Raw genomic sequence first — 19,876 nt, forward strand, 5'->3', positions numbered from 1 at the left:
GTGCATTACAGGAACTTTGTGGCGAACTACGGAACTGTAGTTGCCCAATTGACTGCTTTGATCTCAAAGACACATCACAGGAAAATGATATGGACTGCAGAGTGTCAGAAAGCATTTGAGGAACTAAAGAAGGCACTTCATCTGTACGAAATCATCTGATTTGGACAGCCTTTCATTGTAAAGATAGATGCCACTGACAAAGTAGTTGGAGCTGTGTTAGCTCAACTGGATGTCAAAGGTAGAGAGCAGCATGCATTTTAGGTGTTCCAAGGCTAACTGGAGAAACATGAGGAGGTAGAGGAATACCCCCACCCCAACAGATTTGTAGGTTTCTGCATTCCTGTGAGCCTTGGTGACACATATACAGGAGGAAGGGAGGTCCAGGTTCTTTAGTACACTTCAAATGGGGCTGTTTGATTCAGCGAGGTCACTTGGAACGGGTCTGGGCACATCTCAGGAAGGAGATGGGGCTGCTAAGATAATCATAAAGAGTAGGGCTGAGGCCCTTGGCATCCTTTTGATACATATATCACTATGGCTGATATCCAGGTGTGAACCTTTAGTCACTCCCATGGCCTGTACTGTTGGGGTGTATAATATTTTGAGTCACTCCTGCTGTGACAGACTGCTCTTTGGAGGAAGAGCAGGACAGGGGAGAGGCTCTTCAAAAGGAAGCAGACCATCAAAATAAACTTCAAATAATCAGATTCTAAATCATATTTGGTGTCTGGAAATGGACTATAAGAAGGAAAGCTCCCAAAATTGGCAACCGCCAAGTAACCAGTCAGGCTGTGCAAGGAGGAGAAGCCCAGCAAGGCTTCTGCCTGTGACCAGGTTTGGGGTCCAAGGTCTGCCAGTCTCCCAGCAAGTGAGGGGACATAAACCAGGGACTTCAAAATCACCTGCCCCAGGAACACCAGTGTCTGACTCCCTGCTGAGACCAGTGTGCCCTGTAAAGAAGAGTAGAGCACTGGAAGGAGCAAGATTCAGTAGGGGATCCGGTCGTTGGATTCCTGTAGCGGGGTGTAAGAAAGTGGCTTCTGCACTGAACAGATTAAGTCGCATGTGCAGGGAAAGTCAGAGACCCCATGTGCCAGAGGAGGGCTGCCGTGAAGTGAGCCATAAACTTTGGTGCACCAAATGGTTTATCGTCCGCGTGCAAGTTGTAAGTCGGTGGCCTTGTGTGCTAGGTGGAGCCACCATGATAAGTGTTGCTGTGCTGATCGGGCCAAAGCTTCTGTTCGGAGCTAAGTAGGCGACCCTGTATGCCAGGTGGGAAGATTGCTGCTGTGCCGATTGGGCCATAGCTTGTGTACAATGAGGACGGTGACCCCATAATATAGAGTGGCCAACGGAACAGGGCAAAAAGTGTGGAGTGGTTGAGACCGTCATCGGAAGGAGGCCAAAGTAGTGACCCAAGCCTCAACTGAAGACGAGCAACAGGAGCGTAGCAACCCCCTCCTACCTGTGGGGGGGATCCTAAGAAATCTACCAGCATCGCGGACCTACTGGCCGCTGCCTCTACAAGGCTGCTTGTGAGGAACTCGAGGACAACCAACCACTGCTCCTCACAGGCCAGTTCAGTGACATAATATTGACAACACTAATGTCGTGCTACAAAAATTATTGAGAAAGGGGACAAGGGAAACCCTACTCACAAGGAACCAGGGTACGTATTATATTAACAGACACAATGGTTCCTGTGGATTATTATATTAATAATATATTAAAGTAAGCACAATGACAATGAAACAAGGGGTTAGATGGATGTCCCAAGGAGAATTAAACCATATACCACTCAAAGTTTGGTCATTCAACAGGTATTTATGTATATGACCTTCAATGTAAATACAAAAAACAGTGCAAAAGTGTCCCCAGTGAAAATGGAACCTATTAAAATAGTGACATATTGTGAAGTAGACAATTGGTTTCCAATATTTAGAAAAGTCGACCATCAAGAACAATGTATAATGAACACAGCTTCCTTTTTTAATCATGCGGGCTGGATGATTTGTTCACTTTCAATTATGTCAACGGCGTTTCAACCCCCTTTACAATAAGGGGTCTCCTATATATATTCAACCTTATATATAATTACCAATAACATACATTACATGTATTTCATTCATTTTAAATGATAGGTATTATAGTTATTTAAAAAATGTAACTAATATATATATATATTAATATATACATTTAATTACATATATATATATTTTTAAATATTAAACACATAATTTTAATTTATATGATTATTTACTAATGTGTTTATATATATATATATATATATATATATATATATATATATATACACACACACATGCCTACCCAATAACATAAACACATTAACAAATATACCAATTCAATTACAAATAAAAGAATAAACAATATAAGACTTTTAATTGACTAAAAATATATGACATTAAAAACATTACTAATAAAAAATATTATAATTTCAACTGCACAAAAACATAATATAAATGTAATTAATAAAAACGAAAATTCCACAAATAATACATATAGTATACCCTTTCCAATTTATAAAACAGTACATAAATCATTAAACCACACATCATAATATGGCAGGCGGTGCCTGCTCGGCACCGCCACCATATTATGGCCCAGGACCGCAAGGGAGGCAATCGGAATGATTGCCTGCCTGAGAAAAAGCGGTTGATGGTCTTTCCGTCCGTCGATGTCCCCTCGCCATTGTAATACGGCGAGGGGTAAATGGAGGGCGGCTGGGGAAATATGTTGGGCGGATCGCCAGATCCGCCCGACATCGTAATTACTCCCAATATTTTTATTACACAATTTAAGTAATTAATTTCTTGCACACCCTTTACCCATACAAAAACAACTACTCAAAATAAAAAAAATATTACATATTTTACATTATTAATTATCAATTAAAGAATTACTTTTATTAATAAACAATGTTTTATTATAATTAATTTACTTCCTACCCTATACCCCTACAAAACGCACCTAAAACTGAAATTTAAAAAAAAATAACTACACAATTAACAATTAAAAATGATTACTTAATTATAATTAATTTACTTCCCACATAAACCCCATAGCCCTCTATGCTGCTAAAAAGCGCAAAAAAAAATATTAAATTAAATTTCAAAACTGCTAAAAAAAATAACTATATTAAAAAACATTAACAATATGTATACAAACAATTTATAACATATACAATTGAAAATATATATTAAAATACACAAAATAATAAAAATCGATATTATTAACAACGATATTTTTAGCATCAATATTACCTTAAAATCGATATTCTTGTCAACGATATGCTTGCTGATGATATTTCGGTATGACGATAGTTCCAACTTGATATTTCTGTTGGTCAATATTAAATTTTCGATAGTTTGTCTGAATCCCACCAGGCAGCGTGTGAGGAACTTACCGGAGACAGCCTCTGCAGCTTCAGTGCCCACAAACAGGCACTCAGAGTCTACGGTCGTTTTGATCTTGCTGGTGTGGATAAATCTGCTTTACGGACCAGAGGACCCTGGGTGATCTTGCCTGCCAGATAGCACTTTATGGCTAGAAAAACTTTGACTTTAATAGGGAGTAGGAGTGGGGATTCTGAGACGCAGACTACTAGTTGGGCTTAACCTGAATGTCATTCATAGTGAATGTGGAATAATCACTGCAGCTAGCACGAGGGAAGTGGGATTCAGCGACAAGCCTATAGAAGACATTTCAACTCTGGGGACTGTGTATTGTTTGTGAATGTCGTATTTTACTTTGTGTTCGTATATAAACACTCCTTTTTTCATACAAGCAAGTATTTGACTGGACAATCATTTAGTGCTGCTGCTGAACATATTCTGAGTTGCTAGCCTGTGTTCACCCCCTGTGTCCACCTCCCCCACTCCCCAATAAGCCTTGGACTGCTTGGCCCATGCTACCACTAAGAGTCAAATACTGAAGGAATACTAGGCCTAGTTGCTCAGGATCCATAGTAGATTGGTTCCAGACACATCAGGAGTAAAAGGCGTCAACTCTGTCTCCTGCTTGCCCCTTGGCCCTATCAACAGGGTTCTGACAGCAGCCCAGTTCAGGTTTCTTTCCTTACGTTCTGGGATTTGTTGGCCTGTTCCATTGGAAAAACAAGGAATGCAAATCACACAAGGTAAATGAAAATCCTGGAATAGAGCAACTGGTCATGGCTGAACCTGGGAAACGTATCAGTCATTGGATGTGACCAAACAGCAGAAGCCCATGCCCTCTGCTTGCATGAGCCCCAGCCACAAAATCTTCCTTAAGGTTACACATGTCTTTCGTAGAAGGAATGATGGTGCACTATAGTCCCATTCCACAAATCACTGCAACAGCCACAAGTTAGTTACCTGATAAACCCTCAGACAGTACCTGAGAGGCCCAGCAGCAGCGTGGCCACTACTTTTCCTGCCGTGGTAAAGAGCGCTTCGAATATAATCTTCAGACCTGCGATAATGGTTGTGATTCTTTCGATGAACTTAGATTTGCGGTCACTCGAGGCCTTGTCCAAAGTATCACCCTGGCTCTCATCCTCGGTCTCCTCCTCACTGTAGTCCATTTCCGATTCTGTCTCAGCGTCCTGGTCAAAAGACAAATCATTTTTGAGGAAACATCAATGTTAGGTTAATACATTTTCAAAACAGGACAAGGTCATGTGCAATATGAAATCTGGAGATTTCTCTGAAAGGCAGGCAGAACGGGGGCAGTAACTTATGGGCAAAACCTAGTATACAGTAAGCAGAGCAGGCTACCCAAACCGCCTGTCACTCAGAGGGACAGGTGGTTTGGGTTCTTGCTCAGCAAGAAACCTGCAGATTTTTTCATTGATCCAGTGGCTCTGGCTAGTCCTTGTCTGACCTCAGCACCTCCCACAAGCTTCAAGTTAATGGTGACAGAAGCTTATGTTCTAGTAGCAGTGGGGAAACACAGCTGATAAAATACTATATACAAATAAAATATTAAAATATAACATGTTATGGCTACTAACGACTACAAATCATTACCGTCAAATGCGTACACACTGTGGGCCCTGTAAACCCCTTCCCTGCTAGCCCTTTTCCCCCCTGTGCTAAGCCTTTTTGTTTTGGCTATTTGTGGTAGTTCCATCTTTGGCCCCTGTAACTTTTTGACGACATAAGTTATCCACCCCAAATTTGTGTCCTTTTCTTCCAACATCAAGGGGATTCTAAAGGTACCCAGGGTTTGTGGATTACCCCTGAGGAGACCCAGAAATTAGCCAAAATACAGCGAATTTTTTTTTTGGGGGGGGGTGAAAAATTGGAAAAAAGTACTGCAAATGAAAGTCTGGTTTTTTCCCTGCAAATGGTATCAACAAAGGGTTTGTGGGGCTGAAATCACCATTTTCTCAGCTTTCAGGGACTGACAGACTTTTGTCAGAAAACCAACATTTTTTACACAGTTTTGGCATTTTACTGGGACATAGCCTATTTTTGCTATATCAACCTTCTTCCAGTTAATGGTAGAAATGGGTATGAAAGCAATAATGGATTCTAGAAAGCAATACATTTTAGAAACTTAGACAACATTCTAAATTCAGCAAGGGGGCATTTGCTTAGATCCTTCAAGCTTTCTTTATAGGACCTAACAGTTGAAAATAGGAAGTATTGCAAATAGGTTGATAAAAACGGAAATTTGTGGCAAACGTTTTCAACTGTAGTTTCTTTTAAATATAACAGATGTGTGAAAGCAATATACCATTCGATTTGCCAGACCTTTCTGGTTGTGAGGATATATAGGACTTGTAGGTTCAGCAAGAACCTGACGAGCCCAGAGCCAATAACTGAACAGCGTCTGGCAATTGTTTTTTTATTATATACCAGGTATATAGCAATTCATTTGGGAAAATATATACAGTGAAAAATCGGGATGAAAGACACATATGTATTTCTGAAATTGGAACAAAATATAAAGATTAGAAACAATATCTGTTTGCACATATCCGAAATTGTGAGTACCCATACTAGCATGAGAATTATAGGACATTTTTCAAAGGGACTTCTTTTTTACAAATTGTCTTGCATTTGAAAGGCAGGAATGCATCCAAAGTCAAAAGGTAATATCAGTTGCTCTACAATTCTGTGTTAGCCTAAGTCTCTCGATAAAAATGGTACCTCATTTGTGTGGGTAGGCCTAGTGCCCTCTACAGGAAACGGCCCAAAACACAACGTGGACACACTTAATTTTTATAGTGAAAACTGACCTCCTTCGGTTGGGCGGTAAGGTCATGATCGGTGAGCAGTGATTTCAAGGTCCCTAGGGGGGGCGCCACCCATTAAGGATGGGAGCGCCCGGGGGGAGGCGGCCATTGGCCCCTCCCATGGGGGGCGGCACCCATTACGGATGGGTCGCCCAGGGGGAGACGGCCATAGGCCCCTCCCAGGGGGAGACGGCTATATGCCCCTCCCCAGAATTTCCCAGGGGCCGGATATCCGCTCCGGCAGAAGAGAGCGCGGGGAAAGGGGGGGGGGGGGAGTCCACGCTGTCCTTCTTATGGATACCCCGCACGGGAACTCAGACGACCTTAAGATGGCGTCGAGTGAAAGGGGGCCCCCGCGACAAGGGAAGTTACAGTTGGCTACGAGGGTAAAGTCCTCTGCGCATGCGCCACTCACACGTGAGGGCGGGAATTTGGTGATAGGGATCTGACACCGGTTAAGACCTTGCCGTTGGCCCCTAACGTTAGGATGTACAAATTCGTATATAATGCATTTGTCATGATGTTAGACTCGGTTAGGAAATCTTTGTATTAGAGATTTGTAAAGGTTAGCTTGAATACCTGTCTACATCAAATGTAATGGAAGTTGAATTTGTACATGATACATGAAACGTTTTTAATTTAAAGTTTTAATTTTTTTTCATATTTTAATAAATACGGCCGTGGGGGTCGTGAGGCCCCCCCGCCTTCCAAAAGTTCAAACTGTGTCTGTCTCCTCCCATTGGTGGTGGAAGGGGTGGCGGGCATCCTGGCCCATACCACCATTAGATTGAAATGTTTATTAACGTCTATTCGCATGTATTCGTTTTACTGATTTTAAACACATTTAACCAGCATGTTTACAATTGTTTTGGGAAGCACCCCCACAGTTACAGATATGTAGCCCATTCACAAAGGCATTTTGGACTTCGTGGAGCATTAAACCTGCGTAAAAGAGCACTCTTTTAGAACTACGTTATATACTTGAGAACGTAAACTAAGTAAATAGCATTTTCCAAAGCACTTGAACCCAGGCAGGGCATAACTGGATCATGTGACAAACTTTCTGTGTCCAACAAACGCAGTAGTTCATTTCCACGTTTTGACTATACATCATTCGCCTCGCCAAGAACTTGACATTTATTTTTCCCAAAGTGTCTGTTTTTTCAACAGTCAACTATAGAATAGCGAAGCAGAGAGCACGCGAGTGAATTTTATAGTGTTTTCCATAAAATAGCCACTAATGAATGTACCGGGCTGGCTCTCAATCTGTAAGATTCAGAATTGGAATCACAGAGTTGCCAGAAAATTAGTTGTTAAAGCATGGTTCCCTTAACAGCTTTAAACAGTAGGGCTCAATCAATCCTGAGCAGAGCGACGCCAAGTTAGGACAACATCTAAAATAATACCCAGATATATTGTAATGCTGAATACTTCAAGTCAGTACCATAAACAAACCAATAATAGCATCCTCTACTGTTAGCCTCTTATTAGTATTACATACAGGCAATGCAACCAGCAATCTTTGGAAGCCAGTCGGTGTTTGGTCTATGAAGACAGTGGCATCGGCTAGCAGAGAAAAGGCAGTATTCCCATGTGGGTAGGGAAACGCATCATGGAAGACAGATGTTCTCGCCAAGGCAGCCTTGTCTATAATTTAGGGGGCAAGGATGCTTCCCTGTTTTAATCCACATTGGCCGTAGGTATCTGATGTGTAAGAGACCCACATCCAGATGAACTTCTACCCAAATATCGAAGTGGAGGTTTTTTGTGAGTACTGGAATAGAAGGTGGTATTCCCAACAATATATGGCGATCAACGGAATAGAATGCTGCACTGTAGTCAACAAAACAACAATGCAGCTTTTTATGTCTCAACAGGGACTCTGCCACTACTAAGTTGAAGGCTGTGATGTCAGTTGTGGAAGCCTCTTTCCACTGGACTAATACATGTGTTGCTGTCATCAGACCCTGAACACTCAAACAGAACTTGGCTGGGGCTTGAGGTAAATACAGAGGATGAAACAGGTTGTTGCGTAGTGTAGCTTCGAGACTCTAGTAGAGAAACTCAATCTAGTCTTGTGTTGGGCCTTGCCCTGATAAATAGTTTCTCTTTTGCTAAATTGTGCTTTAATTTCTGGAGATTTATGGTAAACCCAAATTCATCAGAGATTTGCACACCCTAGTCACATCGGACTCTGGCTTAACAAAAGAAGAGGCAGATATTAACCAGTCATCCAGCTAGGGATAAATATGAACACTCTTCGAATGCAATAAGGAAACTGCTGGTACAAATACCTTCATAAACACTATTGGTGCAAGACTGAATGGTGTTGAACTGGAAGTGATGACCTTTCACTCAAACTGTAGACAGACTTGACTCCTCGAATAGATGGGAATGTGGAAGTAAGCTTCCTAAAGATCCAGTGTCACTACATAATCCCCTTAGGAAATCAACAGAATTATTGCTTGTATTGTGGTCATCTTGACAGACATGTAGTGTACAAATTGGTTTACGAATTTCAGTTCTAAAAATGGTTACGACCATTGTTCCCTCCAAGCTGCGCGGATGCGCGGGCGCGCACATCTATCGCCTGGAGCGCGCATTGTAAATTACAAAGCGCGCACTGGCAACTGAGGACCTTCGCGCCGCCGCTTTTAAAATGCGTGCGGCGCGAAAACGGTAAAATTGGGTCCCCTTTTGAAAGTAATCATGTTAATCGCGGCGCCCGTCAAGCGCTGCGATTAACATGATTAGTTTAACAAAGGCACAAAATCTGCCCTGCTGTTCAGTGTTGTGCCCTATTGACAAATGAAAGGCAGCATGTCTACAACCACGTTGTGCTTGTAGACTTGCTGCCTTTCATTTGTTTAAGTCAGACAAAGCAAGCAGGGGACAGAGAACCGGAACGGGTGTATCGAAGCCGAGGGTGAAAGCGTGAAAAAGTGCCGAGGGTTGTTAGGGTGAAAGCAAGGAAAAGTGAAAGAGGACATGCTCTACCCCCACAGCATTAAAAAGTGAAAATGAATGGCTGGCTGATTGGGTGAGTGGAGAGATGAAGAAGGTTTGGAATTGAAGTGGCAGAGAAAGGTAAGAGGCAGCAGTTAGGTGGGAGTGAGCAGAGGAAAGAGAGCATGACCAGGAATAGAAGAGAGTCTGGGAGAAGTAATGGTAATGGTAAGAGCTAAAGAGAAATATATGCGGAGTGCATGGGCGGGGAAGAGGCGAGAAGTGTGCAAGGCAGATGAGTTACTAGGCATGAAAGGAAATAGGGATGCCCGGCAGCATGAAAGAAGCGGAGAATGGTGACAAAGCTGAACGTGGGGTTATGCCAAGCGAGAGTTAGATCTCGGGCAAGTGACACTAGATCCATACATGCCAACATTTCAGAAGAGCTAAGAGGGAGAATTAAAAAAAAAAAATCGGGAGAATGGGGCCTTGAATCGGGTTACTGGCATGTATGGGCTTTGGAAGTGTGCTGCTTCAGGATGTGACATTTGAAACACAAATGCACATTTTTTTCATACCTTTCAGAAGCATGCAGCGCAATGGCAGGCAGAGAGAGGGTGATGCAAGTGTTGTGCACTGGACTGGCAGGCTGCTGGCAGTGCATGCCCCCCCACCCGTGTGACAGCCAGGGCTAAAACAGCTTTTTGTGCACACACACACAGACCTCCCCCTCCCCCCACCAATACTTCACAAGTCTTTAAAAGACCATTCCCTTGTTTGTTTTTCACCCCTTCTAAAGCCCCTGCATCGCCGCTCTTCAATACCCAGCCCTGTCAGGTGAAACCATGAGGAATCGGGTTTCTGCATGCAGGAATCGGGAGGCGGGAGACTAGCTTCGAAATCCGTAGTCTCACGCCTGAATCGGGAGGGTTGGCATGTCTGCTAGATCAGGGGCTGGGGACAAAGATTGTAAAGACTGGTGAAAGTTAGGGTTGCGGGGAGAGAGACATGAGTGAAATGAGAAAATGCATTGGGTTTAGAAGGTGGTAGAACCTGAGGATAAGGTTTGAGGATGATAGTTATCTTGAGAGGTTTTATCAAATACACCATTTTGAGTTGCCAGTGTTTTATTACATTATGTGTTAGGGTCTTTTCTTCAGTAGCCTTGACGTAACTATTGCTCAGAACAGTCTGTAGTCTGGCATTTTTCAGACTAGCAACTGTGTTCTCACCAACTGTTAGAAAAACATTGGTATAGTACAATGTATTATTTTTTCGTATACGTGGATGTAGCATATTCAGCTCATCTATCACTATGAATATTTGGTTACTTATTTTGCTCATGCTATAATTCTAGATCCGGACACAAATGAGATGCGTGGTGTTTTTGGTAAAAATCCAGGCATACCTTTAATGCATACTGCCTCTGACTTGTATATTGTAAGCTCATACCGTGTATGTGGTCTGACATAATGACAACAGATACTGTGCATGTAGATCTACATAGCTGTGCCGTACACTGTGCAACCTGACTCATACAATGGACAGCCACTGTACCTTATGACTGATAACACAGTGCCGCACGCTTACTGTTTAAGGTCCTCCAGTCTAAAGTCACTGTGATGCACTGTACATGTGGTTGACCTATCACATACCGTTCATGCAACCAAATGCCACTGTAAAAGATGCCTAATACAACTGTGACTCTGCTCCCAGTGTTACAGTTTAATGCTGTCTTACATTCCTCTGAATCACTGTACTTGTGTCTAACCTGTCACATACTGTATGTTGTTTTTGGGGGGCAGGATCTGCTACCTGACTTAACTGTGAAGGTCACCCCTGTTATGCACCGTAATTTCTACCTACTGCTTGGCATAACTGAAATACATTGTGCTAGTTTTCTTGCATCTTATCAGCGACGCCTGCTTTTTCCTTGATGGCTCACTCGGACTGTGCTTTATTTGCGGTGCAGGAGTCTCGCTCAAGCAAGTACACAGTACATGTGTTCGTGAGGACCAGGGCTATGACATGTTGCCTTCTCTGCCTGACACAAGAAATGCATGAGCTCCGAGGTCTTGTGGTGTTGCATTTTTTCACCCCATTGATTGTGCAATAGTGCTTTTCATCAGAGATGTGTGAATTTCTCGTTCCTCTCTCGGTTGGGGATGGGGATTTTGATGGTCCCTTGCTCACTTTGCCACTGGATTCAAGATAGCCTGGCTGATAAGGGTTATGAACCCGAAACCGGTCCCAGGATGCTTGTTTCTGGTCCAGGAAAGACATGGCTTGGCAGTTCGGGCTGGACTGTTCCCTTGAGGCACAGGGTCAGACTGATTTGCATATGGCCATGTCTGAACTGGGGTAGCGGAGTGAACTAAAGAGTGGTGATGGATTAAACCCAGATCAGTTGACTGGGGGGTCATGTTTGATTTGCTCAAATGCTCCGTCCATCATCCCCTTTTGTATAGCTTTTATTCTGTTTCTGCATCGAGATATATAATACAACAAGTAACATTATACCTACAGCAGTAAAATCTTATGATGGTACCACTGTTGGGAGTCTTGTGCTTTTCTAAACCCGAAGTGTACTTGCCTGTGTAACCAATTCATGTCATGGTGTATGTATCCAACTTGCAAACCTGCCTTAAGACCCTTAACGTGGCGCTGTATGTGCGGAAATGCATTATTTTCCCTTTTTTAAGCAAAGGTTTAGAGTGATATTTGGCGCTGCTCCCCTACGTCCGGTCTGGTTCCTGGCGCACATAGTCTTCCTTGCAGCGCACATAGACCCTACACTGCCGCCCACAGAGGGAAAAAATTAGAGGGAACATTGGTTACGACTGTCCATCAGCTTTGGGAATCAAATCCATAACTTGATTTATTTGAGGACTTGGAACCTCTGTCATTGTCCCCTTGTCCAGAAGATCCATTACACCTTGCAAAATAGCTTTCCTCTTGATATCTAAACTTGGTGAAGGGGTTTCCCAAAAAAGTGTTTCCGGCAGCAACTCTTCAAACCTGCACAAAAACAATTCTTAAGAGATATTTTTCTCTTTCTAAGTGTGCTGTAGAATACAGCACACTCAGAAAGAGGAAAACACAAGATAAAATAAGCTATTCCTCCTCACTGCGCCGCTATTGAGAAGACGTATCATTTTGGCACATTGCCAGTGTTAGTTGTCTTGATAAATCTGGAAATGCGTAAAATGCCTGGGTGGAAGCGTGGGAACACCCACTCTCCACACATTTATTTCCTTCCTGGCGCAGATGTATGCAAGGCGGCAACTTATGCTTCCTTGCATTTTTCCAGATTTACCAATCCACGCAAGGCTATGCATGGTGACCTTGCGCAGCTATTTAAAGCTGGCTTATAGATTGCGTTGCCTTTGTGTCACCCTGCGTGTTACAAGGGCAATCCTTTGATAAATCTGGGCCCCAGTCCAATGTCTTTTAGCACTACATGCCACACACCTTCCACCAAAATCATCATCCCTCCATGCAGGTCTTCAGACCTGCCCCTTTGTTGAGGCAAGTCTTGAAGTTCAATCTTTATGTGGGCCCACGAGCTCCAATAACCCAGTTATTTGCGAGTGTGTTCTTTATGAATAAGGACGGCAATCAACTGCTGTTCAAGATGGAAGCAAATGAGCAGACTGTTGGCAGTAGACCGATGTATGTGCAACACTTGTCCTAAAGTAAACAGGTAAAAAAACTGAAATTCTGCTTCCTTACGAAAATACTTCACTATGGTCTCATAACGTTTGCTTGAAAGCATTAGGTTGAGGTTCCGTGACAATTGTAAGTGGTGCTTTCGACTCGCACGAATATAGTCGAGTCTGGTATCTATGAACCGCAAATGACGAGTTTAGTGGGTGTACGCAGTTCCGTTGTGCTAACCTAAACCGTTCGTCTGTTACGTGGGTATTTCTATCTGTACCCACGGGTTCCATCTTAGATACGGCATCCATTTTGTCTCTTGCCCTCAAGTAGCCAGCGAACGGACGTTGTCCGCTTCGCGACCCTGGGACTCCCAAGATATTTGCGGAAGACACATGTCCTTTGTAAGTGTCTTTATGATGAGGGGGATGCTACTGTAAGGCAGATGGCGCCGCTCGAGGCTCATCTTGCCGCACGGACTTATTGTCTCAGCCGTGCATCTCATTAGGCACGTCCCTTTGATGCCTGTATCTCGTGTTTCTTGATACCTCCCCTTTTACACCCTTTCCGATCTCCCCACTGTTTCCCTCTTCCTCTCCACCTGTCCTTGTTCCTATTTCGATCTGTTTTACCACTGATTGGAATGTGCTAATGGTGGGAAGATGGGTTTTTATAGTTGGGAACCGCCAAATGTTTCCGCACTTATGTCCCGGACCTTGTGCGTTTCAAAGTGACCAAAGCGACCCCTCTGGGGGATAATTATGGGAACCGGGTCATAAACTTTTGTGTTCAGTGTAACTCTATGGGAAATTGTGTATAAAAGGAGCGATCCACAGAACCAATTTGAAGCAGTCTCCCCAAGTTGCACGAGTTGTACTTGTCGTGATTTCTGTGTTCCCTGCAGCAAATAAACCTTGAATCTTTGACGTCGAAGGAAGTGTCCCGTGTCTCTGTGATTCGTACGCCGGAGCAGGTTACCCACGAAGGTTTCAGGTGTTGTGCCCTGGCACCGCTGGGTTCTAAATAACCCAGTCCTTCAGTTGGCGCCCAACGTGGGGCTGCATCAGTGGTACCGGTCCAAGCCCGACGATCGTGAGGAACTTCGTGTGAAATCTCCGAGGGAAGGTGCACCCCGCTTCATCGATCCTGTTGTCGAAATAAGTGGCCCGAAGACTTTTCCCGTGAAGATTCCCGCCTCCTGACGGCTGCGAAGGACTGCTGCCCTGACTGTAGACCTGTTTTGGCGCCTGGCGTAGACCTTGGTAGAGCGAGACGATTGACGGGCCTTCCTGGTGACGCCATCGATCTTTGAGTTAAGTATTTGTTGGTCGCTCCCAGAGTTCTTGGTTGTGGTTACTTAGTGGTTGCATGGTTCCATTGCATTTGTAGTTCTTGGTACTTTGTTGTGTTGTTTGACGACTGCAGCCGCCAAAAACCGAGGGTTTTGTTCTTTGCTGGGACTTGGTAAATCCCGTAACCCTTGAAGTTTGTGAAACTCGGCTAGTGTGCAAGATGCCTGGTCGCAGTACTTTGTTTAGTTGTTTCAGACCTTGTGGTACGGATTCCCGGCTGGAGGACTCGTGTCCGATACCTCCGGTTGGAACTCCCACTTATGAGCTCTACAGTAAACATGGGCTAGGCCCGATTACTTTTAATGATTACTGGATCAAATACACGAAGAAGGACGGTGACCTTCGTTGGCCACCTCATGGTAGCTTCGAGGCCCCGATCTTAGATAATTTGGAGGTTAAATTGTTCGAAAGAAAGTCCAGGCCGGCCATGTTTGATGCCTTTCGGTTGTGGCGTAAAGAAGCCCGACAGAAAGAAATCAGACAGACTAAACGTAATCAGCGAGATAATGTTGCTACCATAGTGAAGAAAGCAGAGCAATTTCAGCGCGACAAGGAGGTTAAGGATAAGGAAGTGTTTGATAGACTACAGCGTATGACTATAGATAAATGTTATCCCGCTTTGCCTACGGAGTCGGACAAGAAGGAAGAGTCAGTTGAGGATCCTTTAATGTCTTATCTTATGAAGTCGCCACCTCCGTACGTACAGGGTACCGCAGCTCCTGTGGTTCCCGCTGTACCTATTCTTCCGCCTATTCTTCCTCCGCCTGTTCCTCAACCTGCACCCGCTCTTCCGACTGTTCCTGCTCCTTTGCCTACTGCTATCCCTACTGCTCCTCCGCTTCCGCATACTCCTGCTCCCGCTACTGCTCCTGTATTGTTAACTCCTGTTGTTGCTACTGTTTCTACTCCTTCGCTTGTTAGTCCTGTGTCTTATACTTCTCCCTCTACTCGTTCTCGTACTTCCCCTCTTGCGGCTAGCTTCTTTCATTCGCTCGGACCTGTTCTTGGGTCCGCTGGTTCCGATGGTCCTCAGAGACGTAGTCAGCTTCCTGGTAACAGAGAACGCGCTGCGCTATATAATATGGCGATGGGTTGGATGGCAAATCCTCTTAGAAATCCACCCCGTGTTGTACTCGACACATTTTGTCAATTCAACGTACCAACCCAGAGATATGTGTTCGAGGAAATGTGTAAGGTCCTTCGCGATCAGATATCTGCCGATGCACCTGACGAGGTGCTGACCGCTTTGTCTGATCTTCAGCTCCAGTTCTCGAACGGACTGATAGTGGATACCAATGTTCGACGTGCTGTTGAGCGGTTGCTATCTCTCCGTCCCACTCCGATACCCCAAGCCTTGTTTGTTGAGGATATTGAAAGACAGCCAGATGAGTCTGGTCAATTTCCTATGCGAGAAGTTCCACCGGTTTGGATGCCACCTAATCCTAATGCTGCTCCTCCGACATTGGGGCATTTCCAGAGAGTATGGATACATCTCCCATGGAAACGCTCGGAAGTGTTACAGGTGAAGCAATCTTTGCCTGACCCTCGCAAAAATCCTACAGGGTATTACAAAGAATTATCGCAGCTCGTAGATGCTACGGTAATGAATCTTGCCGATATCGATATGTTGTTCGGCAATGTCGTACCGCAACCGGTATGGGCTAAGATTCGTCAGGAAAACCATCCGAATGAATTAGGTGGTGCTTGGGCTGCCATTGTAGCGGCAGATGCCGGACAAACTGGTGGTGCTAAACCCGACCAGCTGATTGTTGATCTTCCTCAAAGAATAATAACGTTAATGAAAACTCTTATGCCAGCTATGAGGGTGAACTGGGACAAGTTGTCAGCTTGTAAGCAAAAGAAGGACGAGAGTGTTTCCGACTTCTTTACGAGGTTCGAGGAAGCATTCATTGACCATAGTGGACAGGATATGGGTACCGAGGGTGGTCAGCGATTGTTTGTGGATAAATTTGTTTCGAACTTACTGCCCGATTTGAGCAATAAATTAAAGAATTCGGAAAGTGCATGGGCCGTTTCTACCTCAGCCCAGATATTGGCTACAGCACAATATTATGAGAATAGAGAGAAAGAGGAGAACGACCGTGCTGATAAAAAGACGAAAGAGCTAAAAACTAAAGTGTTGCTGCAACAAGCATATCCTCCGCGTTCAAATCAGAATGCATCCCAACAGAATAGATCGCAGTCGCAATCGAATCGATCGCAGCCGCGTAATGATTCCTCCTCCCAAAGATCATCGTTAGGGTACAATCAATGTGCTTATTGTAGGCAGGAGGGACACATTAAATTCAATTGCCCTGTTCTGAATGATCGACATAGTGGTAATTCGTCCAAAGGAGGTCGTGGTGGTTCGCATCAGGTATCACGTGGTAGGGGTCGTGGTGCTCAGAATGATCGTTCTGATAACTCATCTAATTCTAATAACTGTTTCGATCAACGTGGATCATCGCAAGGACGATCTGCGCAGTACAATGTAGACGATTACTACGTCGATCAGGGAACTGACGACAGTAATTACTAGGACAGCCAAAGACAAGGAGAGGGAGTGGTATCAGTTCCGGTTGATCAGAGAGGGCCTTACGTCGCAGTTGCTACATCGGGCGTCGTTGAGCCTTTTCTGTTGGACACTGGTGCAGCGAAAAGTTCTATTAGGCATTCGAAACTCCCTGGCGCACCTTTGTCTGGCTTAACAAATGTTTCCGTTGGATTCTCTGGCGCCCCCGTTAGCAATCCAGTTTCGCGCCCTTTGCCCCTTACAATTGGGCCACGTGAGCTTCAAGCTCCGTTGATTTTGACTACTGGTTGTGGTGAAAATCTTTTGGGCCTGGATTTGCTTAAACGTTTGTATGCAACTTTGTATTGTTCTCCTGCGGGTGTAAAGCTTACGTTAGGAGAGAGGGTTGTCTCTCCTATGTATTTGTCTCTCGATAAGCTTCCACCGGAATTGAGTTCTCTTCCTGCGTCTTTGTGGGCAACGGGTCCAAATGACGTGGGCCTGCTTGACATCTCCCCTTACGTTGTTCAGTTGAAATCTAATGTGCGATTGCCACGTATTCCCCAGTACCGTATCTCTCTTGATGGTGAACGAGCATTGCTAGCGATCATTTATGATCTGATCGAGAAAGACGTTATTGAAGAGACTCGGGGAAACGTGTGCAACAGCCCTGTACTGCCCATTCTTAAACGTACTGATCCTTCAAAACCGCCTGTTTATCGCTTTGTTATCGATTTACGGGAGGTGAATAAAATTGTGGTTCCTCAATTTCCTGTTGTGCCTGACATCACGGCGCTACTGACTCTGATTCCAGCTTCTGCATCGTGGTTTTCGGTGATTGACTTGAAGAATGCGTTCTTCAGCATCCCGATTGCCGAGGAGAGTAGAGACCTTTTTGGTTTCTCTCTCGGTGGACGTAGCTTCCGGTTTAAACGCGCTCCTCAGGGCTACTGTGAAAGTCCATCGATTTACAGTCAAGCCTTGAAGGGTCAACTGGATGCGTTTAAGTTGCCGGCCGGTGCAGCCTTAATCCAATACGTCGATGACTTATTGGTGGCTGCTGATACTCAGGACATTTGCAGAATTGCTACGGTGTCGTTGCTGCAACATCTCTGTGAGTTGAATCATAAGGTGTCCCCTTCTAAACTCCAATATTGTTGTCAAGAAGTAACCTATCTAGGTCACTTATTGTCAAAGGAGGGAAGGAGGTTGACCCCAGAGAGGATTGCAGCGATTGCGCGAATGGCTGTGCCAACAACCCAAAGAGATGTGCGTGCCTTTCTAGGTATCACGTCGTACTGCAGGCAATGGATTCCTAATTTTTCATTGCTAGCGAAACCATTGGTGGCTCTTACGTGCAAGGATGTTTCAACTCCTTTACCATGGACGGAAGAATGTCAGAAAAGTTTTTCTGAATTGCGTGATTCATTGTGTTCGGCTCCTGTGTTGGGTACTCCTGACTACAGTAAGCCGTTTACATTATATGTTCATGAGAGGGAAGGTTGTGCTTTGAGTGTTTTAACGCAACCTTTTGGTGGTAAGCAACGTCCATGTGCATATTTTTCCTCGACCTTGGACCCAGTAGCTAGAGCATTGCCGAGTTGCTTGAGGGCAACTGCGGCAGCTGCGGTCTCCATCCGACAATCAGCAGGACTGGTCATGGATAATATGCTTACGGTGATGGTTCCGCATGCAGTCGACACTCTTTTGAATCGTACAAAAACCCAGCACTTGACGAGTGCGAGATTGTCTGGGTACGAGTTGACGTTGTTGGCAAGTCATATTCAGATAAAACGTTGCAATGTTCTGAACCCGGCGACCTTGTTACCAATTAGCGCAGAGTCAGATGAAGTAGCAGAACATGATTGTTACTTGAAGACGGAAGAGGAAACGAAAGGTCGAGTGGACCTTAAAAACACCCCATTGGGAGACCCAGATGGTACACTGTATGTGGATGGTTCATGTTTTAAGTTGCCGAATGGCGATGTGACTACTACGTATGCTGTTGTAACGTTGAATACTGTTGTTGAGACTGCAAGGTTGAATCAGAATTCTGCCCAAGCTGCAGAGTTGATCGCTCTCACTAGAGCGTGTGTGTTAGCAAAAGGGAAACGTGTGAATGTGTTTACCGACAGCCAATATGCATTTGGCGTCGCACATAGTTTTGGACGATTGTGGAGAGAGAGAGGTTTTTTGACGTCGCATGGTACGAAGATTCAGCATGGGCAGCTTGTGAATGATCTTTTGGATGCACTGACGTTGCCTAAACAAGTAGCGATTGTTAAATGTAGTGCGCATCGTAAGGTGACGGATGATGTTGGTCGTGGTAATGCGTTTGCGGACGAGATTGCTAAGGAGACTGCCCGGAACCTTAGCACTCGAATGTATGTGACAAGTTCGGTTAGGTGGCCTACCGAGTCGAGCATGTGTGAAGACACTATCGAAAGTGTGAAAGAAATTCAGAATGAGGCCACCGAGACTGAAAAGGCGAAGTGGAAAGAAAGCACGGGAAAGTTGGATGCGAATGGTTGTTGGGTTGATTTGTCGGATCAGAAAAGATGGTTGTTGCCCGATGCGTATGTGCTGGCCGTTGTGACAATGGCGCATGGGTTAGCACATATTAGCGCGAAAGGTATTTGTAAGTTGTTGTCTCCTGTGTGGAAGAATGATGGTATCACGAAATGTGCTGAACGTCTGGTGAAGAATTGTATGGTGTGCATGATGTACAATCCTGGCAAAGGAACCCCAACTCCTCCTGGCAGTTTTGCTCCCCCTTCATGTCCCTTTGAGGTGATCCAATTGGACTTCATCCATATGGAGCGATGCAATAACCTGAAATACGTTTTAGTTGTGGTTTGCGCATTCTCCCGATGGATCGAGGCTTATCCTCTCAAAGACAATACTGCTTTGTCTACTGCGAAAATCCTACTGAAGGAATATTTTCCTCGGTATGGAATGCCTAGAGTCGTGTGGTCAGATAACGGAAGTGAGTTTGTGGGAAGTGTGATGAAGAGTGTGTGTAAGGGCCTTGGAATTAATCAGAAATTCCACAGCGCCAATCATCCCCAGTCAGCTGGTTTGGTTGAAGGGTATAACGGTACCCTTAAACTGAAACTAGCAAAGATTCAGGCTACGACTGATCTCTCGTGGCCTGACGCTTTACCTTTA

The 19,876-nt window shown here is 44.5% G+C and overlaps 1 protein-coding gene across 1 annotated transcript in view; it reads right to left on the minus strand.

Moving 5' to 3' along the window:
* The window catches only part of LOC147706209 (piezo-type mechanosensitive ion channel component 2-like), a 612,835-nt gene that overhangs the window by 569,576 nt on the left and 23,383 nt on the right, over positions 1-19,876 (minus strand). The window contains exon 2 of the mRNA XM_086929599.1: positions 4,396-4,603. Within this exon, the coding sequence (XP_086785725.1) occupies positions 4,396-4,603 (208 nt within the window). The remainder of the gene's footprint in view (positions 1-4,395; positions 4,604-19,876) is intronic.

This window comes from Lissotriton vulgaris, chromosome 7, assembly GCF_964263255.1.
Source record: "Lissotriton vulgaris chromosome 7, aLisVul1.2, whole genome shotgun sequence".
NCBI classification, from domain to species: Eukaryota; Metazoa; Chordata; class Amphibia; order Caudata; family Salamandridae; genus Lissotriton; species Lissotriton vulgaris.